At 37.6% G+C, this 27,466-nt stretch overlaps 1 protein-coding gene and 2 long non-coding RNA genes across 4 annotated transcripts in view; 2 read left to right on the top strand and 1 right to left on the bottom strand.

Moving 5' to 3' along the window:
• Nucleotides 1–4,505, top strand: part of LOC130436453 (uncharacterized) — an 83,812-nt gene extending 79,307 nt beyond the window's left edge. The window contains exons 3-4 of the long non-coding RNA XR_008909084.1: nucleotides 379–599; nucleotides 4,196–4,505. This is a non-coding gene — a long non-coding RNA (uncharacterized LOC130436453). The remainder of the gene's footprint in view (nucleotides 1–378; nucleotides 600–4,195) is intronic.
• The window catches only part of spata17 (spermatogenesis associated 17), a 31,343-nt gene extending 17,680 nt beyond the window's left edge, over nucleotides 1–13,663 (bottom strand). For both annotated transcript variants that reach the window (XM_056767095.1, XM_056767097.1), the window contains exons 1-8: nucleotides 13,496–13,663; nucleotides 13,177–13,266; nucleotides 11,571–11,652; nucleotides 10,406–10,456; nucleotides 8,590–8,693; nucleotides 4,973–5,096; nucleotides 1,919–2,095; nucleotides 444–592 (exon numbers count right to left, since the gene is read on the bottom strand). In XM_056767095.1, the coding sequence (XP_056623073.1) occupies nucleotides 444–592; nucleotides 1,919–2,095; nucleotides 4,973–5,096; nucleotides 8,590–8,693; nucleotides 10,406–10,456; nucleotides 11,571–11,652; nucleotides 13,177–13,266; nucleotides 13,496–13,563 (845 nt within the window). In that variant the 5' untranslated portion in view covers nucleotides 13,564–13,663. The remainder of the gene's footprint in view (nucleotides 1–443; nucleotides 593–1,918; nucleotides 2,096–4,972; nucleotides 5,097–8,589; nucleotides 8,694–10,405; nucleotides 10,457–11,570; nucleotides 11,653–13,176; nucleotides 13,267–13,495) is intronic.
• LOC130436452 (uncharacterized) lies at nucleotides 13,602–15,438 on the top strand. The gene is made up of 3 exons (XR_008909083.1): nucleotides 13,602–13,741; nucleotides 14,317–14,644; nucleotides 15,129–15,438. It is a non-coding gene; the product is annotated as an uncharacterized LOC130436452 (long non-coding RNA).
• The last annotated feature ends 12,028 nt before the right edge of the window (nucleotides 15,439–27,466 follow it).

The following is a 27,466-nucleotide window of genomic DNA, read 5'->3' as shown; positions in this document are numbered from 1 at the left end:
CAGAGATGGCACCATTCAAATAACAGTGGAAAATGTTATTTTAGTAATCTTAAGCTTTAATTTTTACACAAAAAGTAGTTGTGTGGATGAATCGCAATTATTGTTATAATGTTTTTCTGGCCAGCATTGGTGTTGCTTGATAACTTATTTAAGCTCTATTGAGATTTCACCATCTGCTCTGTACAATGTGTGGATATAATGCGAGGCTTCTCTTGTTGTGATTAATAAACATCAACACAATGTCACAGAGCATGCGAAGCCCGAAGACTCAAAATGATGTTAGGGGATGATGTGTTCTGCTTCTTTTAACATCTATAATCGAGAATTGTATTTCGGCAGACTGATTATACTTATTAACACGACGTATATCTTCCACAGACTGTATTCAGCTCTGAATCAATACGCTACATGCATTTCAAAGTGTGGCCTGGTGTGTGACTTACGTCTGGTCGATGACGCGAGTCCTCCACTCGTGCCGTTTGAGCTCCTCTCTGGCCTCCTCCAGGGCAGTGATGGATGTGGCCACGCGCATACTCGGCTCTAGGGGCCGGTGCCGTTGCTGCTGTACCTCCAGAGCCGGGCGAAAGGGCCCCTGACAGGTAAGGGGGATAAGGTAAATGTTTTATTGCCCAAACTAGTCTGCCTTGTTATTGATGAGGCCCCTGTGGACGGCCAGCTGGACCACTGAAAGCTAGACTCTTCTCATATTGGATATTAACACACCTGACCGGCATTAGGATGACCAAACAGTGATGATGGTTCTGTATGAGTGGTACAAACTTTAAGAGTGCATAATAAGCAGTTTTAACTCAATCAAACACACTTGCATAAGTAATAGTTTAGTTGCTTTTAGTTGAAATGTGACCTTCAGACATTGCTGTTTTTAATTCATGCCGGCGCAACACTCTCTGTCCTTGATACTATCAAGACCAAATCAGCACCTGGCACTGACCAATCCCCTCACTTCCCCTAACAATACACATAATCAATCTATCACTCGCAGATGCTTATCGCACAGGAGCGATGCATGGGGGGGCTCCATCTCAGACCAAAAATAATTGGGAGAGAGACGAGATAGAGAGAGATGGCATGAATGGGGGGGGGGGCTTATTCTGGGGTCTTTGTAAGGGCAAAATGTATATAAATAATGCATCTTCATCTATTGCGAAATGGACGAAAGATGTGGCAGTTTTTTTTATGAATCGCTACTAACTGGGCCCAGCTGGAGTGAAAAGCCGGGCCGGGAAAAAGAACTCGGGCTCTAATCAAATGAAACGACTCACGCATCATTTCTGCTCACTTATGTTTTACATTAATAGAAACCAATAATAAGAACCAGTTACCATAAAAGTCACGGACCGTAAATAACACAAATGGCAAATACGTATCATCAAATCTCTCTCACAGCTGGACAAGATGACATGCTAGATTTGGAAGTACTTAAAGATATTCTTTATCGAGGAACCTTTGCATGTTGCAGTATTCCCTCGTTGAGGGTTGCTTAATGGGATCCATGGAATAAAGGGGCTTGGGTTGACAGGCGTGCTTATCACCAGTTATCGGCTATTTAAATGCTTTCGTAGTATCCAGATGAGAAGAGAGCCATGTTTAATGATATTATTCAATTTTAATGGCAAGTTTTTCTAAATGATTTCATAGTGACAATAAATATCAGCAAAATCACTTTTGTTAATTTTCATCACGCTCTGTCATTTCTTTGGGGCTATTTCATTGCTGGACTCTAAGGGGGCGTCAACAAACGCTGTGATTTTATCAAATATTCAAGCGACTCTCAGGCATCTAAATGAAAGTTTGAAATTACCCAATTACTACATTACATTAATCACACTATAACATACATGGACTTTGCACGGTATGTTATTAAAAAATAACTGCAAAGATATAATAATTGGGCAACCTGTGGCTTCTGATGTATGGGTGGAAGACGTTCTCTGTTTGGCATCAGGTTAAAGAGATCAGGGGTCGTTTTTGGAGTCTTCCTCTCTTTAGGAGCTGATCGTGGTTTAACTTGTCTCAGTCTCAACTCCATCTCATCTGGCTCCATCCTAAACGGTGAGTTGTAAACACCGGGACACTAAAAGGAGCAAAATACAAAACATGGATTAGTTAAAACAATTTGGATAAAGGACCATATTTAACTTGTCTTTGTCTATTTTATCTACCAAGATTACACACCCCACATAAAAAGTGTGCATTACAATACGTGTGGGAGCAAAGTTTATTTAAAGTAAGAGTAGTTTGAAATGGGAAATTATAAAAAATCCAAAAATACAGCGACGGCCCCTGGGTGAGAATCACTGTCAGCTGCCCACTCCTTCCTCTGACAAAATTTCGTCAGCATGAAGTCCCTATTCTAAACGACTGCCCTTCCCATCAAACCCCAGCGTGAAGCTTCCAAACACAGCCACACCCTATTTTAATAACTTATTTGCTATTTATGGACTTTCCCCCTCACCTGACTGGTAACGCTTTTCATTGCACGTATCATTACAGGTATCCATGCAAAACCCACAGCCAAAACACATTTAGCTCTCAGGAAAGAAACCCACTTTATTCGGTCGACCACAGCAAAACAATTATACTTGTCACCTCCCCCGAATGGACACCCATCCATCACTCTGACATCATTCACGTTTGCTAGCGTAAATGTCTGCTAGCTAACTACGAGCTGTCTGATGTTACCGTAGCACTTCAGTGAATCTTGGTATGGCCTCAGGAATAACGGCTGGAATAATTAGTCTCTGATCACATCTGCTTATTAGCAGTGAAAGCTTTGCAACTGTATATGCTAATAACGTTTGCAGTTAATACACCCCATTTGGGCTTTGGGTTTGGATAGCCTGGCTTTGGGTGTCACATGGTGGGGGGTACGCCGCAAACTCCCAACTTGCTTCGGACTTTCAGGAAAAGAGCAATGATGTTGACCCTCGTACCGAGGAACTACATCTATGTCAGCACAGCCACTTTTGTCCAGCGGAATTTTCTCTGGTTAACGATGAACCATGGGAGACCCATCCATTTCCTGGAGACAAGGTCACACTGTGGGAACATAAGTTGCCCAGCACAGAGACACAGAGAGAGACGAAGCAGGGAGGGGGAGTAGAGAGAGTTACACTAAGAAAAAAGAACTCGGAAGTGGCTCAAGGCTTTCCTACAACGACAAGCACTTAATTCTGGGTTTGAGGTTTAAATGATTGACCTTTCTTGGGATGCGTCATCAGGGCTAAATAATGTGCATGGTCATATGTGCTATATAAGGGGTTTCCAACCTTTACAGACACAAGTCCATCCCACCCAGCCTCTCAGCTTGTTTTATATTGAGGTCTCTGTGTTTGGTAACAATGTATTCTTTAATAAGGTTCTTTGAATACCAATAGTTACCAATCTTATAATATTTATAGCTTACCAGAAAATTAGATGATTCTATCGGGGCAGTCATGGTACCAGAAACATGGTTTTCATGGCCAAAAGAATTTGCAATAAAGATCCTATCTCAATATCTATTGAATTTAAAATGTGTATTAAAATCAGTCAAATTATTTACATTTTTATATTGTCTAGTCTTGTGTTTTGGTGTTTTTTCCATTGAATCACACTCCAAATACACAAGTGTTGGGATGAAGAGAGAGAGAGTTTGTAACCATTTTGTCTCTTAAGGTAAAATTATAAACATGTGCTGAATAATTTACGACACTGTCATATGTGTAGCATCAACAAAGATAATCATGAATTTCAATAGCTTTAGTCAAAACCGGTAATACTGTGAACCCCAATACCATTTTTATTACTTATCTAATATATCTCAGTCTATTTACAAATACTTTTGAAAGCGCCAAGAAATGTAAAAACATTTAGCATGATTGAAGTATGAAAATGTACTCAATGAAATTGTAAATAAGGCCGTGATAGCCCACATGTGATGTCTATGCAGTTTCACTAATAAACTTTTTTTTTCTAATCAATAGCACATACTGTATAAGAAAATATTGGCATTAATAAGTCAAAAATAATGATGTTCACAGTCACCAAAAAGGAAGTATTAAAATAAACCCCTCGCCCAACTCCCCCATTTCTCCCTATCTCATCTGCATCTTTTAACTAGCATGTGGTCTCTCACATCTGTTGTCCATTAGCCGTTAGCTGATGTGTATTATTTCTTGATTTCCTCTCTTAGACGGCAGGCAGCTGGCAGTGATGTCCTCTTGCCCTGTCCGTGCTGTGGTTGGCACAGAGCATCCAGTGAACATGCAGAAACATGGGCATGAGCTGTGGTGGCAGGGGCAGGAAGAGGGCCACAGGAGGCCTGATGGCCATAAAAGCATGAAGGAGAGAGCACAAAACGCAATATCTGCTTGCCCCGCACTGTTGCTGAATCAACAAAGGCCAGATCATTTCATAATTATTATCAAGAACATTAAAGCCAAAAGAAATGTCTGAGAAGAATATTTTAGTGAATTATTGCAGATGTTAGGATCTATAGGTATGTTTTTAAGTGCTTTGCACTGCTTATTGATTTTTGTGGATTTTAAGGGAGAAGTTCGCTTTAAAATAAGCCCCCATTGACTTTCCATAGTAGAAATAAACATTACTGTTGTAGTCAATGGGGGCTTATTCAAAGTGAACTTTACTCCTTTAATTCTATGACCTTAAACAACTGCATGTACTGTATAAAGTACAGGATATATTTCAGGGTTGGACAAACTTCACTATAAGTTAAAGCATATACTGGAAAATAACGTATTCTTCAGTCATGGGCCATAAACGTTTATTGATATTAAAAAATATATATTTTTAATTTTGTTACTGTAAATTCAAATTACCATTCTGCATCTTGTTTGCTCCCCTGTTTACCATGCATAAATCTGAACTAAACTAGTTCTTTTTATTATAATTCTGAATGCGTTACAACCCTGATATATGTCCACGATCAACTCCCTGATTTATCTTTTACCTGTTTGGTGCTAAGGAGGAAGTGAAGTCTTTGAGCCTGGAGGTTTTTCTCTCGTTCCTCTTTTTCCAGAGCGATCCGTTCTCGCTCTCTTTTCTGGAGCTCTGCAAATTCTTCCAGATCTCTCCTGGGAGGGAAAGAACAGTACAGATAAACCCACAGTTTTTTCAACCCAGACAGCTGTAAACTCTTGTCTCAGTCCCAAGACATTGGCTGTTTCAGACAATGTTCACTACTCTTGCGGATTGTTCAAGAGAACAGCTGTACTGGCAAAATAACACTAATACATTCTGAATGTCTGTGTTTTTCCCTGCTGATTCAGGACTGAAGTTTCCTAAACCGTCTTTTAGACAATGATAATTTAAAAGGGAGTATGTGTTGTTGAGTGTACATGTGCTATTACAATCATACTGTACTTATAAACAAATTAATTCTTAGTACAACTTTCACATTCATTGTAGCTGACATAGCGAATAGCTGTTTTTTATATGATGGATATTATGAAGGCTGAAATGTTGTATTGGGTTTCCAGGTATGGAACTGCATTTAAAACTGAATTGTGAGAATTTATGAAAAAACAAGGATTACTGTTTTCTGGTAAGAATCTGTTTTTGTTGTTGTTTTAACAAACCTAAATTGTACCAGGAAGAAAGTGTCTTCTTTCAATTATTTTAATTTAAAAAAATCTTTCAGCGCGAAATAAATACAAACAGAATCAAATATGCAAAGTAGCCTAGAGTCTGTAGTCTTTGGGCATGTCTTGTTATTGTGGCCTGAGGTTGATGTTCAACTGCGACCAAACCTGGTTTCCTTTACTTGGCATCCTGCTTTCTTTTTGACCTTAGCTAACCTATATCTCCCACTTATTATTAATTGCACTGTAGTGGACAAAAGCCAAATAGATTTGTAACCATGGAAGGGGATCTCGATCTGTGTCTAAAAGAAGGCTGGGGTAACACATAAACCTCATTAGAGCTGATGCGCCGGTAGGGAGACATGGGAGCAGCTAACTCAGATGACCTTTGTTGTGTCCTTACACGACACACAGCCATAAATGCCCTGCGCCCACTGAATTGCATCCACTTACTGTAGAACTCAGCAGGTGATAATCACTCATACGTAGCTATCAACAGATAGTGTTTTTAAAAAATGCACCGTCAAAAAGACATAGATTTTATGTAATGATTAAATCGATGTTCTTCTTTTGTTTAAACAGTAACTATTTGTGTATTTAAGAAGTTTGTTTTAACATGCAATTTATTATAATGTTATTCACATTAAATGTTATTCAGTGTCATATTCGATGTTAATAAAAAGTCAAGCAAGACTTTACAACTGTATTTGAAGTATAATTAACAGTCTGCTATTTGCCATTGCTTATACTGTAATATCAATATTTATCTATAACAAAAACAAGTCAAGTTGAAAAGCAAGAAAAAGTAAATTATTTAACACAGCACCGAAGCCCACCAACTACCAGTTGTTTTCTTGAAAAAGCTGTTTTAAAGAGGCAAAAGCTGATTAATTACAAGAAGCTAAATGCGTTTAAGGTTAAAAGAAAAAAGAAAAACATCAAGATCAATTTTCCCATAAAACAGGATTTGGTATATTCTTTTTAATGAATGCAGTAATTTGTGTGATTAAGCATATGCATACCGTGCCCCGTGTATTTTGGAGTCTCGCTTTGATAAAAGACCTGCCCTAAATATTATGAAATGTTTATAATGAAAAAAATTAAATAAGGCCTGCAGTTAAGAAGTGAGTTTCACAGATGTCCTTGAAAGGGACACGAGAGAAGGAAACAGTAGCCTAAGCGATGGGAGTCCATAAATTTCCTCTCTTCTTCCAAAGAGTTAAAGATTTGCCACGCTCAAACATTACAGAGAGAAATTTATCTGATTATGGCAGTAATAATTACCCAGCTGTTTATTACAGATAGAGAAATAATTCATGCAGGCAATAGGCCATGGTGGCAATGACACCCCACATTTAGTAAATATGCAAGCCGTTCGGTTCTAATTACTCAAGCCCAGAGGAAGCCCTTATTAAGTGCTGGAACTTTAAGTGTCTTCTTGACAAGTGATAAATTGTTACATTGCACAAATTCTTGCTGTGGAATTGCTGCGGCGAACCCGGGTCTTGACTTCATTAAGGTATGCAAAAAAGGATAGTTGAATGAAGATGGACACTGGAACATAGCGGGCCTTGTCGTCAGGCTAGAGCTAATGAAACGACATGGACACTTTGCGTGAGGGGGGATCTTTCATCGTTGGCAGAAGGAGAGGATGAGAGAGGGGCTGCCCTGACTCGGGCAGTCTCTTGCCTCCTATCATTGGCATGCCGGGCTGGTCAGCCTGCTAAATGGGACCATTAGGAAAATTCAAATAATTTATTCAGGCGCCGGTGCTGTACGGATTAAAATCCTGGCGTAGAGACCTTTGAGGGGTGACTAATCAGTCAGTGGGTGATCCTGAGCCCAACATGGAACAGATTGTCAGAATCGGCACGGTGATCTTTTACTTCACATCTTTGACTGATTGATAGCCAACTCAGAAGCATTCCATAAACATAAATAACAGTCATTAATGCACTACCAGATACCATCTACTGTGAAGAAGAGGAGAGATAGGATGGACAAACCGATCAGAAGACATTGTTTGTGTATCACAAGCTGAAAAGACATTGAAAACCCACCAAAGTTAAATTCTTCACTTTTTGAACTTGCCTTTGTGTAATTTACAGTAGCTTTAAAGTATCTGCCTATACTGAAAATGATTTATAAACCCACTCTAGGATATATTCACTGAAATAAAATTTGCGACAACTAGCCTGGGTCTTCCCGATATACAGGTATGATCTATTAATATATATCTATGCATTATGATAGAAATACATTTGCCATTATTTATGTAATAACCCACTCTGTGACTCTGCCATCTGCATTTTCTATTGAGAAACCTTCACTAGCAACCACACAAAAAAGAGAAAATACCAGTTCCAACATCTGCAAGACATCCTGTAGTACACAGTGGTCCAATGTTTTTTTTTAAGCTTTGCAATGTGTTAGCATGACTCATAGGTGAGAAACCCTATTAAAAACGAACATTCCCACTTAAAGTGAGACTGGATGGAAGGGGGGAGGGTGTTGTTGGGAGTTAGTGATCCAAGGAGCACTTAACAGATTTACATTTAATTTTAGCAAGACCCTTAAGATATTTTCCGACAAAATATATTGGTCACATTAATAATAGTGACTATGTTTTTTGTCAAAAGTGAAAGAATATGCATCTTGCTTGTGCCCAGAAGCAGGACTTTTTTTTTTAATGTGCAGGGATGCAAAAATCAGAGGCTCATTTTGGATTTCATAAAGTTATTCATTTTCCAGTAACCAGAGGCCATTTATGAATAATATGCCACTAATGTATATGTCTTGAACATGCTGTTAAATGCAGGACATTCCTTTGTCTTTTGCTGAAAAAATTGCCGACATTGTAGACGTTTTAAGTCTGCAAGTGTTTGTTTGAAGCAGGCAGTAAACAACAGAAATGTATTGATGTCTTCTTATTTGTGCCGTAAGTTAAACATTGGCTAAATGAATAAAATAAAAAATCTGTTCTCACCTGATTTGATTATTCTTCCTGGTCAGGGCGTGCAAATATCTCTTGCGGGCATAATAGTTGTGTACATACTTTCTAATGTAATAGCCCCGCCATCTCTTCTGTATCTGTAAAAAGGGTGAGTTTTGATTATCTGATGCTTTTCAACCCTCCATAACAAAAATACAAAGTGTTTACAATTTCACTCTATGGTAACTTCCACTGAAAAGTCACGAAAAATAAGTTTTTTTTGCCATTCGGAAAAATTATTTGTAAGTTGTAAGTTTTACAAGTCAAATCAAAGGCAGAGCCAATTAGAGACGTCCTTTCAGTCAATGTCACTTTAAGGGTGGCACTCATTGTCACTACATGAGAAATGAGAGTGCTATTTAGTGTCACTATGACAACTCCACGAGGGCCCAAAACAATAAGGACACATGTCCTTCAGACTAATTAGGTGCTTAAAACAATAGTGTGTTAAAATAATAATAAGGCAAAAACAAAACAAAACAACAATTGCCATTGATCAGTAGTCAATGGATAATTTTATATAAAGTAATTGCAGGCTTGGATTCTGAGTTCTTCGTGACCTCTTAGTCTAGTAAAATCAATGATGCATATTGCTCAATTAGATCTAATACAAATCGGGCCCCCCTTGTAAACACCGATTTCTATTAAAAGGCCAACACTGTGGCCTCTGATAAACACATCATAGCAAAATAAATGAGTAAAAAGAGTGATTCGCATAAAAGTTTCAATCACTGTTTGCTTTTCTGTATTCATTTCAATATCTACTGCTAGTGACCTTGAAATATTTCTCAAATCAGTCCTATTATGAACCATGCAAACTTTCCCATGCTTTCCAAACTCAAAAGGACAACTGACAGTCTATGTCATCCATCCAACACACCCAAACTGTTACTGATCCTTCAATAACTGTTTTCACAGTGAAGCTTTATTTTTTTTCTGCAGATTTTAACATTGCTAGTGCTTCCCGGACATAACACTCTATCTTTTACAAGGCCTATAAAAGCTGTCTGTCCTGTTAAGCAGCTTCTGTTTGTGTATAAGTGCTGAAGGGACCTTTGGTCTCATATTCTGTGACCCCTGAGAAGAGGTCAAGCTTCATTTTTCAAATTATACTTGCATAACAGAACTGAACGAGGTGGGCTCTAGATTTAACGCGGAAGATATTCGTATAAATCATTTCCTCGGTTCATGTTTCTTGTGATGTCCAAAGATCACAGTAGAAATATGTGATCCTCCATAGAAATGCAGCATTTTTCAATAAGCTATGAAATTTTGTAAGACTTGTAAAATTCTTTAAAAGTCTCACCTCAGGGAGGTGAGCAATTGTAAAACTAAAGTTTTAATGCATACCAATACGTCTATAAAAGTGCCAATGTATCACTCAAATATAAACCTGATTGATTTAAAGGCTGTGAAATACTGCATGTTGGACAGATAGAGCTACCTTTTCTACCAGATGCAGACCTGATGCAAAAAAATACTGCTGGAAAATTTTGCTTATTTATGCTTTACTTTAGTTTTCATGCACGCATGTATGATTTTTCAATTAATTTACATCTATAAAATAGTTCCATTTATTAAAACATCAGACTTACAAAATTGTTGCGACACAAAAAATGTAAACACTCGAAAAATGTAATTATTCAAGCCTAAAATAATATTGCTGTACGCCCCGTTGTCACTTCACATTTTGATGTTGTTATCAAGCACCAGTAAAATCTGTTTAGAGATTTGATCCAAACCAAATGTGTGACATTTGTGACAAAAGTCAGTGGCTTTTCACACACTAAATAGCAAGAGAAATATTTACCTTGACAGCCATCTTATTGTAGAAATTTATCTTCATGATAAAATATGCTGCCTGTGAAGAGAGGGAGATAGCATTACGCTACAAGCACTGCGATAGAGCTCTCTGATGTTTTTTCTCAACATGCTAGGTATAAAACCCTCTTTATACATAATACATAAAAGTCACAAAGACACAGCAGTAGATAACAGGGTGTCAAGTCATACTTTGTATTGAAAGGAAGCGCCTGTTTTTAATATGTAATGCAGACACTGCTGGAAAAATCTATGGAAGTCACTGCGGTAAGTAATGGAGATGTATGATGGTAAAATGCACTGCGCTGAGTTTGATAATCGATAGAATTCCGCTTAGGATATAGCGACTAACAATGGTGAAGAATATTCACAACACTCACTATGATTAACACACAATAAAAAAGAAAGTTTAAAATGAAAAAAATCTCCCTCATTGGAGAAGAAAGACTTAAATGAAAAACAGATGAAACATTTTGTGAGATGGTCTATAGAGATCTCAAGGCAGACCATAATTTGAAGTAACATTCCCTGTAAATAGTTATTTTTTTCAAATCTGTCATTTCATATTTTATATAAATATAGACAGTTTCTGCGGCAACAACATAAACAAACGTTATGTTGCCCAAGCTTAACTTCCAGTAAGAATCTATAACTGTCGAGTAATTTAAAGGAATACAATTAATATAGAGTAAAATATGAACATGAAGTAATATTGATATAAATGAAACATAAAACAAATGTCTATAACAAAACACAGTCCGAAAGTTGCATTCGGGCCAGGTGCATGCGTCCAATGAAACAGTCTATACTGTAACTTATACAATATTGTAGATAATAGAAACAATTTACATTTCAGGAGGGCATAAAATATTACGATGGCCAATGCAGGTCATACAAGAACATACAGTATATTCTTGTTACCGTAGTCGTAATGTAATCTATTACATGACCCCCTTAGTTTTAGGAAGATAGACGCTAAGTTGTTGACCCCTGTAAAACATGGGTGAGATAAAAGCCTTTCATCAGAAATCAATATGATTTGTCATATTACAAACTTATGTCAGATAAATGTAAGTTACGGCATGCCTGTTAACCGCTTAATGTTAATGAGGATTTTCATAACACAATCAATATCACATGTCTCTACAACTTACCTTTACTCTGTGTCTGAACAGCTTCCTTGCGATAAAACCTCTCCATATTCTCTGTATTACTGTTGCATTTTTATCCAGATGACTGAAAAATGTTTAAAACAACACTGAGCAAGCAGCAATTTGATCACATTCTTAGGGATGATAAACTTGAAAACAAAAGAAATCCTTTCAGGGATCACCTCCCTTTTCCCCTCAGCCTGCCTGAGGGGTCCTTTTGTAGACAACTGTACATTTGCATTTATCATTAACCCCCCTCTAAAATCATGTCTATGGCAACTCTGAACTTAACATGGCCATTCATTTCCAAAAGGCCATTTATAACTCAAAAAAATCAATGCGTATGGGACGGCGGCAACCCTGGAGCTGCACTCAAGAAGCCTAGATTGTTCCTAATTAGCCACTTAACACATTGATCAATTAACTAAAGTAATCTAAATGAACCTACTGTCTGGGAGTTTGTCTGCTCAATACACAGAAATATGCCGAGGTTACACACTGTAGCGCCCTGTGCACTGGCTAATTCTTGCAGAATGTTTAGGGTTCAGGAGCCACATTTAGGTACTGTATATGTCAAAAATGTACACGCATATGCCTGCTCTATGCACGTTTGTAATGTTTACAAAGCTCATAGCAGTGTATAAAACAACTTTCTGAAAGGTTTCGGAGTTCCAATCCAATTCCTAATGCATATATGATCATGACTAACATTAAAAGTGAAAGTTCGACCAAAAATGAAAATTCTTTCATCATTTGCTCACCCTCCTTTCATTTTATACATGTATAAATTCTTCTGATGAACACAGAGAAAGATATTTGGAAGAATGTTAACACTTTTCAATTCTGATATATTGACTGCCATAGTAGGAAAAGTTAAATGGTAGTCAAATGTGCCACAAAACTGTTGTGTGTGTTTCTAAATTCTTCAAAATATCTCACTTTGTGTTTAACAGAACAAAAATATACAATATTTTTTTCCTACTATGGTAGTGGATGGTGTCACATACAGTAATTGAAAGTTGCTAATATTCTTACAAATTTCTTAATTTGAGTTTACCAGAACAAGGAAATGTATATGTGACCCTGGATAACAAAACCAGTCTTAAGTAACACTGGAACATTTTTAGTAAAAGACAAAAATATATAGTATGGGTCAAAATTATCGATCTTTCTTTTATGCCAAAAATCATTAGGATATTAAGTTAAGATCATGTTTCATGAAGATATTTAGTAAATCTCCTACCTTAAATATATAAAAACTTTATTTTTGAGAGTGGATGGCCTGCTACAGCACCTCTGATTAACAACTTCAAAAGGTGTTTGTCTCAATATTTAGATTTTTTGCACTCTCAGATTGTTGAGTTTTAAACGGTTGTATCTCAGCCAGATATTGTAATATTCTAACAACTCATATATCAATAGAAAGTTTATTTATTCCGCTTTCAAATTATGTAAATATCTAAATTTCGAAAAATTGACCCATAAGAATAGTTTTGTTGTCCAGGGTCATATATGTTTGAAACAACCTGAGGGTGAGATAATGATAGAATTTTCATTTTTGAGTGAACTACACCTTTAAGTTAACGCATAATGCTAAAAATGGTCTTACCTGAGGTATGCTCTCACCTGGCAACCTCTAAACCAGCTCTGAATTTTGACAGCAGCCTGATTATCTCCCTTCCTGTTCTCCTCAGCAATCCTGTAAAATCAAAAGCTTTAAGTTACTTGAATATTAAACCGTTTAATGTATATTGTCTTATCCCTCAGACTTTATAAATAGCGATTTACGTGATGCATGCTAGCACACGGTATGGAGAGGAAACCTGTTCACATTCCATTTATTTTACACGCAAAACAAAAACAAATGTTTATAGCTGTGAATAATTTAACAAGCTGCTGTATATTATACAAGCTTTATATCTGGTTACCTGTTTCTTATGAAATGTTGTTCTTTAATTTTCTGAAGCTGACCGTAAAGTTTCATAAGTGTCGCCATGTTTTTTAGAGTTTGAGTGTGTCCATGACGACGGAAGAGACCATCAGGACATAGGGGGTGGTGCTGGCGCACGGCGCTTACATGTGTAATTTGACGCAAACACAGTGCACGCGTCCATTAATGCGGAAACGTGGACGCCGAATCAATGCTGAGGAGTTTAAAAGGAAGTCAAACAGCTGTATGTATCAATCCGTCTGAAAGTCGCATACAAAAATCTTGTCAATAAAACGCCTTTGTAAATACTTCACAGTCGATTTGAGTAATTTAAACTAGATTCTACCATTGATCTTTTAGATTTTAGCAAACTTTTGCAAGTGCAGCGAATTGATATCTAATGAAATTATAATTCGTTTTTGGAGAAAGTCCATCACGACCAACTTTACGCAAATGTATACATCTCCAGAATGAATGCCCACGAATATAATATGACCATTTAATATAGTTTACATTCGCAGATACTGATTCTTTCCCTCTTATTGCACTTGCAAGTAACCACTGGCTTTCTACCAAAATCACTTTGATTATTTTGTTATTCATATTTCACTGCAGCCTACTATTGTAATTCAGTAACCGGTTATTTTGTCATTGTTGTTTTCAAACAAATAGATACCTGTTTAATTGTTAACATTCTCGTTTGGTTTCCGTTGTAAAAATACACACCTCAAAACCCATTGCTAAAAGCTGTTCTTAAATGAATACTTTAGCGGAAATGAAAATATCAACCATTAAGGATATATTTCTTGATGTTTTCAGAAATTCTATCTGGATGTGGTAGAGGCAGATACAATACAAGGGGTCCTACGGTACAAGATCTCGGCAATACGGATAACAACTGACAGACGCCAGCCAATTTGCTGTCCCGCTGCACCAGAGCAAAGCGATAGAAATATGGGCAGAAGAGTGACCCTTTGGCTGTGTCGCCCATCCATCCGAACCCGGTGGTGGGCTGGCCACCGTGGTAATTGCCTGCGAAACAGTGTTTTGACAAGCCAGACGGGTGTAAGCCATCATTCTAGCAGCACAGTGATGAGGTGTCACCTGGAGAGAGCTGTTGAGAGCCCACATGTTTACATGCAGCCAGGTGACCCAGTTTTGCCCCGCATCACACCACAACTGCATTCTTTACACCGACTTCAGTTCTAGAGATCACACCTTGCTGATTATGTGAATAACTTGTATATAGTTGTGATTGCGAGAGGTATCAGGGTGACAGGGTGGTTTTTGTGGTCTGTATGGAAATACATCTCAAGTTTACTATATAGACTACTGGCAGCAGTAGCTATCAATAAATTAATGAATAAATAAAAAATATGTATTTTTTACTAAACGAATGTTTCCCCCCAATGGTGCGACCACTGTACTGTAATTGCAGTGATGGCCTTTGTTGCTTTTGGATGATGTCACCTATCCCCGGCTGCCTTTGTTTCCTTAAAGGGATAAAGGCGCAAGTTCTGGCGCAAGAGAAAATCATATTTTTATTAGCTGGCCTTTATCTTGGGAAAAGGTAATGAATTGAGTATTGTGTAAGGTGGTCTAATCTAGAGGTGTTTTATCATTATTTGCAGTGTGGTTCCACAGAGACAGCAGTAATCCATTAAGAAGGGGGCTGATCCTGCGAGGGGTTTGATGAAGTTGAGGCTCCTCTGCCCCATGCAGAAGGGCGTTTAGTGCTGCCGGCCCCACAGCCAGTGTGCAGGGATACATCACCTGCATACTCCTGCATTCTGTTTCATCATAGCTCTTCTCTCTCCAGTGCTTCCGAATGGGCTGGCCACTGGAATGGCAAACTCGCTTTTTTGTCTGTCATATTCATTTTTATTATCTCTCTCTTATCTATCTATACAATAAATACAAAAATGCAGAAAAAGTAAATAAGTTTCTATTATACGCAATATGGAAGCTAGCATGCATGCCGGGATTATCAGGCAAGCTATACCTCAAATATCGCATGCCTGTCCAATTCCTAAGTATTCATCATCTGGTAATTCGTGTTATTTTCCATCCTCCCTCTGTTTTGCATTTCCTTTCTTCCCTCTTCATCTTCCTCTTTTCTCTCTGGCAACATAATATCAGCTAGAGGAGAGCTCTTTTTCATGTCCCGAAGAAAGGCTTAGCTCGTGTTTGATTGAGGTCTCTCCCATCTCACACAGGCGCTGTGTTTGTGGATGCCGCGCCAAAGAAGCAGATGCAAGGGCCTATTTGATGGAGGCACATAATAAAACATATCATTTGCGTTTGCATTTTCTCCGCCGTAGTATCAGGCGAACAGATGCTTCTGCACAGTTTTATTTGCCAAAAATCATATGGATTGTAGTTAATGGAAAGGCGGGTGCTCGCCATCCAATTTTGAAGAGAGCCGAAGAGAGAATAAATCAAGCTATGTTGTTTTCTGTTATCTCTCTCTTTGTGGACGTCCACAGTAAGCGCAAACTTGCCTCTTTTTATCATTTCACCATTCATCTGTCGGTTACCGTTTCATTTCTCCGTCGAGTCTGACTGTTTTTATGTTACGGGTGTTGTGTTGTTGTCGTAGGTATCGTCTAGAGGCCATGAAACAACCCAATCAAATCCTCCCGGGCAGCGCTACAGTCGTATTTCTGAAGTGTTTACTTTTACTTTGCGAGAGAACGATGTAGGACTTGAAACCATTTGTCAAATGTGAAGTCGCTCTGCGTTGCCAAGATTAAGCCCGACTTTGATTTCTGGAGCCGTGCCATATTTACTGTGCTGTTGTTAATAACAGCGGTTTGAGATTGAATAAGACTACAAGTCTTGTGGGATTTGCTTGTCAGTGCGTTGTTAAGATTCGCGAATATCATTTTCAAACAAATCTCTTTGTATGCACTTCTTTTGTCTGTGGAGTGTCTACACTCACTAAAACAGAAAATGACATTTCCCTCCTGCAAGGAGAATCTTTTAGATGATAAAAACATGACAGTGCGTTTATTCGAACACGGCTGTGCGGTGTGATCGGTAATCAAAGGTGATGACTTTGGTTATGACTTTGGCTTTGATTATTTCCATTTCTGTAGGGCTGAAAGATACACCGTATTGTCAACCTGACGTGCATTATATGTTTATATTTATATAAACTCTGGTGAGAGACCTTTCCATTATGTACTTTAGGATTATGATGTATAAGTTTACATTTTAAATTTATCACAAGCAGAATTAAAAATGATTTTCAATTACAGATGGATCATTTGAGATTAATGATTGTTGGCTGATAATGATTTCAGTTGGCTTTGTCTTTAAAACAAACAAAGAAAATTGAATAACAATAATTGTTTGTTACAGCCATATGTAGTTTGAAAGTGTTTGTAATCGCTGGGAATTGAACTCGGTGTAAGTAAACAGAATGTACAAAGCTATCCATCTTGTAGATGAGAGAGAGCATGGGGAGGGGGAAGGGCAGCTCTCGTAAAGACCTTGACCTATGAACTCTGGCCTATTTTAGTCATGGTCCAATGTGCTCCATCCAGGGCCCGATCCCATTTCTACCTTTCTGCTTGCTTCATTGCCCACCTGAGCCTGGCAAAGAATTTGTTGCCTATTTACTTGCCTCCATTTCAATGGCTCTGTCCACTTTTATAGGTGCTATTACAACTAAAAGATTAGTTTTCATGGACCAGATGACATGGAACTTTAGTAAGTTGTGGGCTTAAAATAGTATTTGACACCGAAAGTTCTCTGCTTTCACTATCGAATCAAGTGGCTAAACGCATGTGCTTTTGGAACAAAATGGATTTCTGTTCAAAGAGACCTTGGTGGGCATTTTATCATTATTATAGACTTACAGGGATAGTGCACCCAATAGTGAAAATTCTATCATCATTTGCTCACCTCTTGTCATTTCCTGTATGACTTTCTTTCTTCCTCAGAACACAAACAAATATTATAAGATATTTTGAAGAATTTTGTTACCTGTCATCTATTTACTTGCATTTTCTTGCATAGTTTTATTTTGACTATACAGTAGAAGTGAATGGGTGCCACTGCTAAAATCTTTGTTCAAAATAGCTTCTTTTCGGTTTTGCAGAAGTCACACAGATTTGAAATGACCAAAGGGTGAGGAAACAATAACATAATTTAAATTTTTGGGTGAACTACCACATTAACTCATATGGTTTGTTTTTCTGGTTGTAAGCTTAGTGGTCAGTTCATAGCCTAGGAAGTATTTAGAATATTTGCTCTTATCGTCTATTATTGTTCAACTACATCGCAAAATATATGGATTAATATGTTGAGGTTTTTTTCTGCTGTGGTGTTTGCATGAGTAGTAGGCATTTGCCTGTATTGGGTTTATGAATATGTTTGTTGTTTATTATTGTGTCCCTGTTATTGGACATCATTTTAATGACACTTTCTTTAACCTCAGACCTCCGTCTGAACTCGCTCAGTATCTCTCTTTCTCGCTCTCCCTCTCTCCTGTTTTCTCTCCCAATCATTTTTGCTACAGAATCATTCTTTAAATTACCCAGCTATCATTTAAAGAGTTAACTACTGCCAAGTTATTAAGCTGCAAAGGTCAGACTTGTTTCAAAAGGATTATCCCTGTTAAGGAGTCGGAAAACACTAAATATTTCTAATCCTATGTTATTTGCCGCTTGGCTGGTTAAAAGCTACTTTAAGCCTCATAAAATTAAAACAGAGCGTTCCCTCAGCTGTGGCAGCCATCGAATTTGAAGGAAGAGGTGCAGAGCCAAAATGTTGCGACAGAATTAAATGTCAGAAATCTTCTCAAGTTGTAGATATATTGTTCACACTGGGTGGTTTTGATTAATACATTTAATCTAAATCATGTAAAGGTTCCTCCTCCTTTTATCCATAAAACGCAATAGGACACAAATCAGTTTTACTGTAGCTTGATAACAATTGGAAAATGATGCATTTTCCCACCCAATAAATTGTTGCTTACACCCCTAACCAAAATCAATTCATCTCCCTCGGATTTATTAAAATCCCAGCCATAAATCTTCCACAATGTTTGTTCATCTGTTTTTGTGATACATTTCTATCACGTTTGTTCTGGTCTAATGTTTTCCCCGTCGCTCCTGCGTAAAATGGAAAAATCTATTTGGAACCAATTGAATAGTTAAAGCAGTGCAATCCTGGTGAGGTGCTGTAAATAGAATCGATAAAGATGGCAGTGTGCGGTGAAGATAGCACCTTTCCCCTTGAGTTTTTGATTAACCCATCCTACAGTGAACCTGACAGCAATATACCGCCGCCGTGTATTCCCCCGGGCCCTCTTTTTGTCTTTTCATAAACCGTTCTAGACATGTTTGAAAGCAGTTTTTATAGGCCTGTGTGTGCGTGCACATGTGATCGTGGGCATGGCTGTCTGAATTTTTTTTTAACAATGCCGGGTTAGAGAGACTCTGTTGTTCAGGCCTAATAACTGCATGCAGCATGTTAAGAAATAATTTACACCATTCCCTGTTACCTGAGGCTATGAATTGATTGGCTCGTCGTGTAAAGAGTTTGAGGACAGCTGTGCGATTTAAAACACCAATTCTTTATTCCTGCTGTTTATCCACTCAATGTTCAGCTAAGACTTTAGAAGTTGCCTTCTCATGCCAAGATTTTATTCCGCAAAGAGAGAGTCCTCAATCCATCTGTGCTCTCAGACTAATGATTTGGGTGTGCTTCAAAGACGAGGATACAATACGCCTCATTGCTGCACATTGTCCAATTTACTCTTGATCAATTACCCATTCTACGCCGACAGGGTCAGTCGAGAGAAACCAGGCTTTGTGATTTATTCTAGGTGTTAAAAAATAATTCGTTTGGATTGATTAATGTTAATTAATTATGCTAATTATATGGGATGAAAACAGATGTTTTTCCCCATCAAGACTTTAATAACTGGCTCTTGCATTACCTAGAAAATAACAACAAAGTAGTTTACTGCAGATTTAGGAACAGTCTGGGTAAAACCCTCATTTGGCAATTAGGCCACTTGTGTTGTTATAAATTGAAAGAAATGCAAAATATTAAATATGTGTAAAAAAAAATGATTGAAACTTAAAAACAATGTTTAGTGAACGCTTTACCGCTTTATATTTGAATTTACCTTCTGCAATTGGACAAACTGCAATGCTCTGAAAACATGATTTAAAGTCCTTTCTGCTCTTTTTCTCTATAAGACAGTTTTTTTTGTCTCCTCTGTTCGTTTGGTGTTTTGCGTGATGGAACCGTCCTCTCCCTTCGACAGTAGCTGTCATCTTTACACGCCAATCATTCTTTCCTCTTGTCTGTCAGACTTTGATATGGTAATTCACCCTGACTGACTGCAATAATGACCAGTCTTCTGGGTGTGATTAAGTGCATAGTTCGTCTGCCTGGCCCCACTAAAGCAGAGAGAGCCACGCTGACCCTTGTGCGACTGCCTGGAGGCCCCTTCTGTCAGTCCAACGCTCAACTTACATATATCACCAAATGAATCTTTATGGAGCAGACTTGCAGTAAATATTGTCACTTCATTGGTCTAATTTGAAATGGATAACAGATCTTTTAGTATATGATTGCATCTGTATCATATTAACGGTTATATGTTTAATTCTTTGTTATCTGCATTTCTGCTTTTGATATATAAACCATAAGTACTTTAAAGGTTTCCAATCTATTAAATTTAGCGGTGAGGTTTCGAATTGAAATCAACGCCTCACTCCACCCCTCCCTTTCGAAGCACTACGGTGGCTGACACGGCCATCATGTCATCAAGTTTTCGCTTCTTTGCCGGAGGAGCTAACTGTAATGCGAAATTTTGTCTGCTTAGGGATACTGAACAACATGACAAATTCCATGTAAGGGGACCCACTGTGTTTGTATATAGCTCATTCTAAGGTAATAAAAAAGAACGCTTATTTATGTTAAGTCTTTGGAGACATAGTTATTTATATTATATTGATATATTCTATCAATAGTTGCATATTGGACCTTTAAACAAGCTGTGATATAAAAAAGTAGTAATAGTCTTAATGGCTGTTTCACGTGACTTATCACTTGCTCATAAATGATACATAAACATCGCTAATGACTTGTGAATAATGCACATAATAGCTGCGTTTCATTCTCCAGAGCGGCTGTTTGTATACAACATGAAATACAATTATATCTCCAGCCTTTCTGCGTTCGTATGCTTTAACATAAATCGAGAGGTATGGTTTTTATTATATCCTACGATATAATAAATATAGTATTTCTTTATCCAGTTATGGAGGCAGCTAAATATAAAAAAATCTCTTTTCAGGAATTTTACGATATAGAGGTTAATTCTGAAACTGAGTGAGTAATGCACAGCATGTGGAGAGTGAGAGAGGAACTGTAGATAAAGAGATACAAGCTGTCTGCTGTAATATAGTTAAATTGTTATCAATAGCAAAGAGGAGACATAGATCATTTTGTATTGGGTTTTAGTGCATACTCATGTACATTTGGTAAACGTGAGGCCGTTCCTCACATTGCTCTGCTCAATGTCATTAAGCTTCCATGGCAGAGAGGTGTGGCTACATGCACTTTAACAAGATGTTTACTATCTGCACACGTACACTTAACTGGAAGAAGTCTCTTATAACCTGGTAGGAATGTTGTGTGTTTATGTGTGTGTGACACAAAGCGCCTAAAAGACTCCATCTGCTTATTTGGTTTGTATTATGGTCACAATGCTAATAAGATGATCTAAAATTACATTTTTTATCTATTGTATTTTACAATGTAGTTTGTGAAATTATATTTTATGGTAAAATTGATTTATTTTTTACTTAGTATAGTTGAAAAACTTGACTAACATACAGGTAAATTGAAAATGTGTTATACACTGTACATTTATTTTTTCTGTTATGTCGTCATTTACTCCCCCTCAAGCTGTTTCAAACCTGCATAAAAGAAATATTCTAAAGAATTTGGGAATTCCTCACAGTGAACAACATTGGAGCAATGGGCTAAACAGGCCAGTTTGACTCCACCCTGAACCGCAGGTTAAAAAGTCACTTCAGCCAGCCTATATCATCTGACAGGAAATGTCACGCTGGAGGAGGCTGATCCAGGATCTGATCTACAGCAAATTTCTATCTCATCCATCCCCCCTCCTATCCACTCCCACAACAGCTTAACTGCATGGATTTGCTGCTGAAGTTTGAGCAGTTTGAAATTAAAATGTATTGCTCATTCTCAATGTATTGATTCACACCTCGCTGTGTCAATATTAACTGCAGCTAGTTTTCCAATATGAAGTAAAGATCTGTCGGGCGGGCAGAGTCTCTCTCTCTCTCTCTCTCTCTCTCTTGTTTCTCTCTCTCTGTGTTTCTCTCTCGGTTTTTCTCTCTCTCTATTTGCTGTCTGAGTTTAGTTGTCACAAGTTTTATTTAAATATTTTATTATCAACTGAAACACAATGAAGCGTATTTAAAAAGCTTGCATGTTCTACAATGATTTGTTTTGTTGCTGTGTCTGTCCCCATCCCATTACGCCTGTTTTACAATGTTCATTTGTACATCTATATATTGCTTAATTCCTACTATAAATTTACAAATTAACAATTAAAATAGCAGAGTGTGCTACAATTAAAGGCTTTGCTTATAGGACCCAGTCTTTTGCTGTTTTAGAGGCGTTGATTATGTTTTTTGGGTGTGTAACAATGGATGTTCATGCTTCAAATTTAAAAAAAACGCTTTATATTTATTTATATTATATTTTAAGACTATTGTTCACCGCTGTCCCTCTTCTCACAAAACGACAGGATTTCTTCCAGTCTTTATAACGTCCATCATTCCGAAACGCTCTGATAGGTAAAGCTGACCAGGTCTGTCGTGATTGGTTCGCTTGTGAAGATGACCCACCTATTCCATATGAGCGAGCTTCCGCTTCTCAGGCTGTTGCGATTGGTCGGTGCCCCTCTCTGTGCATGTATATTCACAAGCTTTGGCTTTTAGCAATAAACAGTAACAATTGCGTCAACTTCCTCAGTTAAAAACATGCGGATCTATCGAAGTGTAACGGAGGTCTGCTAGTGCATGTGCAAACGTCAGTCTTTGTTAGAGATCGCAAATTTCTTTCCTACTATGGCGAGGGAAATAAGACCCTCGCCAAGACCTATTATATTAATTCCCATATATATATTAGAAGCATTAGTTTTGCCTATTTATACTCAACCTGAGCTGGATAATAAAACAAGCAGATTGACCAGGAGACATTTGCAAGCAGGACTTCAAAGGACGTTTCATAGAAGTGTTTTGGAGGTAGACTATGCAGCACACACACAATATCAGTGTATTACACAGAACAGCTTTCACAGCCGATGTTAAAGTCATGGAAGCTGTTATTTTACTGTTGGTTATCTTAGAATGTGTGTAGCTGAATTCTTATTACCAGCTGTAGGACTGTGATGAAAATGAAAGTAGTTTAGCGTGTAGCACAGTCCAATGTTTACAATCTCTGATAACCAAACACTACTCCAGCGGCTCTTCCTCTTCTCTAAGGAAGACCTCGCCCCTTGTTTGGCATATTCCTTTGGGGGGAGGTTATTAAACGCACTCGGAATGGTGACATCATGTACCCAGGAAGTAGAGGGCTGTAGTCCGATTCCAGCCGTTCTCTGTAGTCCTTGAAAAGCAAATTCTGTTAAAGACAATATCTTGCTTGGAACTGAACTTTGAGCTTTATCATTTTGCAGGTATTGTTTATGGTCCAACAGCAACATTACACACTAACAAAAGGTTGAAAAATGTGATTGTGGGGAATGTGGCTTTTAATTCATAAAATACTCCTTCTAGAAGATTCAAAAAATTGGTGTTCTGAGAATTTTCCAAACATGGTCATTACCATAAACATTGGAAATGAAAACCAGATGAAGTTTGTAACACATCCTTCAAGCTGTAGCCATCTCTCACTCTCATGCTCGCTCTCTCTCTGTCTCGCCCCTGTCAACCTAATCCCATTCCTCCTCTCATTGTCAATACCTATCTAATTCTACTTTAACAACAGTAATTGTCTGGTAGAGTAGAGGCTATAGATTTGCTTTCCTGATGACTCCTTGACTTTTTTCCATTGGTAATACTAATAGAATTCCAAATCCTCGCCACTGTGATCGTGTCATGAGTGGGTCAACAGTTATGTCAAGGTCCTATTGGAAACTACACATCTAACATCTTAATTTAGATTTAGCAATCTTTTTTCCCTTGCTATCCCGCTCTCGTTCCATCTTTCTTCTTAAACTAGTCATGTAGTGTGAGAAATTGCGAGCAGCCCTTTCAAGCCGCGCCGCTCGTTCTATTATTATAGAATTCATTTAATTCTGCGACATTCAATTCTTGCATGTGAATTATTTGGCTTGGGCCATTATTGGATGCGTTCCTGTCGGCAGTTGAAAGATTATAGATTTGATTTCCATACAGCTGGCATCTTCTTGGAGGTACCGGGTGACTACCGCTCATTTATTTTTATTTATAGACTTTTGAATTGAATTTCTGATCAATGAGGGAGGACGGTTTGTGCTCGCACGCTAAGTTTAAACTGAAACAAAGAGCGGAGGGCAGAAGTCGGAGGAACACAGAATTGATCAGGTCTTCATGTGGGGCTAGGTTTCGGAGGATGGTGTAGGCTATGCTGTACTGTCCCGATATAGCAAAGACACGGCTAGACTCATGAGAGTGCAGTTACCTTGTGAGGACTGTGAAGGGCAAGAGGCCGACGGTTTGATGCTGAAAATGTTCACATGGTGTACTGAAAACAGACTCCTCCTCTGGGACGCAGATCGCTAATGTCAAAACACAATAAGTCTGTTTTGCACGATTTGTTCAGCTTCCTTTGTTCACATTTACTCTCTGGTGTATCACTTCTAGGTGACTTAGTTGTTTAAACCAGAGGTTTTATGATTGCATATTATTACTAAATTTTTTATGAATTTCCAGGGAATGTAGTTTGGATTCTATGATTATATGTAGTCTAGGTCATTTGTGGCCAAAGTCGAGTAGGTTCGATTCCTGTCAAACATAAGCGAATAAAATGTATACCGTGTCATGAACGCACAGTAAATTGCTCTGGAAAATGTAAATCAAATCTATCAAAAGAGAATTTTATAATCAGAGTTTTTTAATAACTCAAGAAGTTGTCAACTTTGTCTCAGAAGTTTTTCCTGCAATACCTTAGGAGAAATTACAATGTTCAGTGTATCTGTTTTCAAATTATACAGAAATCAAATCAGTCTAAAATCACTCTTTATTTTTCTCTCAGATATTCTCAATTTTCATTATTTTTGGTGAAATATAAAATACCTTATTCGTGATGAGTAAATCCTACAAAGAGAAATAGAAAAATCTGTAATTTAGCTCCATTGGTTCCCCTATGTCAGAGGTTTTCCAACTTTTTTGTCGGCTGAACCCATTTGACCTAAATTATTTACTTGAAGAACCCCCTGAGATTTTGAGGAAATATTTCAATAATTTAATAGCACATGCTTAACTTTAAAAAAATTATTTTTTTATCTATTTTAAAGTTTCTTTCAGAAGTATTTTACAAAACTATTGAGATTATTAAACATGTTACATTTCTTTGCAATTTGAACTTTTAACTTTGTGAAAAGCAGCTGAGATGTTTCAGTAGCAACAACATAAACATAATACAAACTGAACTTCTGGGTAGACCTCCGCAAATAATTAATACCAATTGAGTAGTTTAATTCAATACTATTAATATACAATAAAATATTGATATAGATCAAAGCAAATATAAATTAAATATAAAATAAATTGTTATATTACTAGCCACTAATTACTAGCCAGACCGATAAACAAACACATACCTGAAGTTAACTTTGTTCCAGGCCCGTGCTCCGATGAAACTGTCTGTTGTGTTAATGCAATTTTCTTTTTTCCTATCGACACAAAGCAAAAGTCAAGGTTGCAACTTGATTGTTTCTAAGATTGATATTCTTAGTTTATTGAATCTTTGCCCACTTACATTTTATACTCAGAGAAGGTCCACACTACATATACTTGTTCACTACATCCTTCTGAAGAAGCTTTCCTGTTATCCTAAAAATTGGGATCGTACATGTGTAGCATCTCAAACTCTAGCTTTCAACAGCCATTAGCTCGCTCATATTATGATACTCCTTTTGGGCCCACCACCTCAATACAAGGCCAAATGCAACCATGTTCGGGAACAAGGTCAGTGATGAGAACAGGCATCACAGACTGGGATTAATTTCCCTTTTTACAGTTGCTTTTTATGGTTGCCTGTCTTTTGTTTCATGTGCTCTGGCGGTGCGGAGCTGTTCTAAGTAGGCAGCACTTCATTAGGTCAGCCTGCAGGCGTGAAGGTTCCACTCATTACTGCACACTGTACCTTCAGCGCCCCATCGCTGATGGAGCTTAATGGGATTGAGCGTGGATTTAAGGACCTGATTGAGGCCATTTTCCAATTCCTTCATAATTAATATAGTCGGACATTTCGAAAATATTATTGGTCTTGAGTCAGTGGGCTTCAGGAGGAGCTTTTGCTGAACAAGCAATCTCTCTCTCCTTCCACCTTCGTCTGCTTTATGTCTGTAAGTCTGTCCATTTGACTCTTCTCTCTTTGTTTCTTTATCAAATTATCTCATAGGCGCCTTTCTTTAGCTTCTCAGCTTTGGGAGAGGGAAGAATTCGTACGTGAACGTGGTGAAAAGGTAAATTAGGTTGTCATGCTAATTTAGTGTCAGGTGACTGTGTAATTGAATGCATAAGGGAGGCAGTGGAAACAGGTTGAACTTGACCTAGCTAAAACGAGCTGACCTTGAACCCCCCTCCACCAATCCTCGCAGACCCACTTGCACCGTCGGCTGCCGATGCGCACTCAAGTTGGCCTCAAGATCCACGAGCTAGAGGTCAGCAAATTAAGCCAATAAATCTCGCCGCCTCTCTGTGGCTGTGGACATCACTTACATTAAAGCCGGCTGTTTGCAAATTTTGACTCGTCTAAATGTAAATCCTGCATGAGTTTCGTAAAGATTGTGTTAAATGTTACGGCAAAGTCAACTATTTTATTGTCGTCATGCAATGTGATGTAATTTGGATGCAGACAGGATATTCTGTGGCAACATGTAGGAGGGAATTTGATCAAGCAAATGATGACTGATTTAAACTCATATTAATTCATGAAACTCTTTTCATTGCTTGTCACTTTGCCTTCAGCATATTCATACAATAAAAACTGTCCCATTTTACTGTACATCTCATGCTGCGAACAGTGTTCTTTATATGGATAATCTGAAAAATAACTCATCACTGTAAAAAAAAATTTTACAGTTAGATTTGAAAGAATTTAAATTTACACTACGTTTAAATTGGTGTAAAATAACATGAAAAGATGTCAATTTACTTAACAAATTTTTTCTGGCCAAATTTTTTTTTTTCTGGCACCACATCTGCCGGAATATCACAGTTTTTTTAACGGGTGTTTTTACAGTGCTGTTTATTTTTTTATTTTTTTTGCTGATTCTACTCTAAAGAATAGAACTATGAAGAATAAATGAATAACCGCAGATTTAGCAAGAGGTTATAGATATTTTGACCATTTCAATGATTAAAACCCACCCAGTTTTGTTGTACTTTAATTATTCAAAAATCTCATTTTTATTTATTAAAATTAAGATTTTGTTTATTTTTTACCGTTAAATGATTTATATATTTATTTAATCCATGCAAAAATAATACTATTACTTATATTGCTATTACTGTTCATTTTAGCTGCATCTACCTTCAACAATGTATTTGCTTCCTCTTTTTATAATTTCCTGTTTTATGTTATAATGTTTTGATCAACATTTATTTCTCTTTACAGACATAATAATCACTCGAATTAGTAACAACAATAGACTGTATCACAGTTGAATCATGAAAGGCAAAAAGATAGATGAGAT

The sequence above is a fragment of the Triplophysa dalaica genome, chromosome 15 (assembly GCF_015846415.1).
Source record: "Triplophysa dalaica isolate WHDGS20190420 chromosome 15, ASM1584641v1, whole genome shotgun sequence".
Taxonomy (NCBI): Eukaryota; Metazoa; Chordata; class Actinopteri; order Cypriniformes; family Nemacheilidae; genus Triplophysa; species Triplophysa dalaica.
This window is presented reverse-complemented; position numbering and strand designations above follow the sequence as displayed.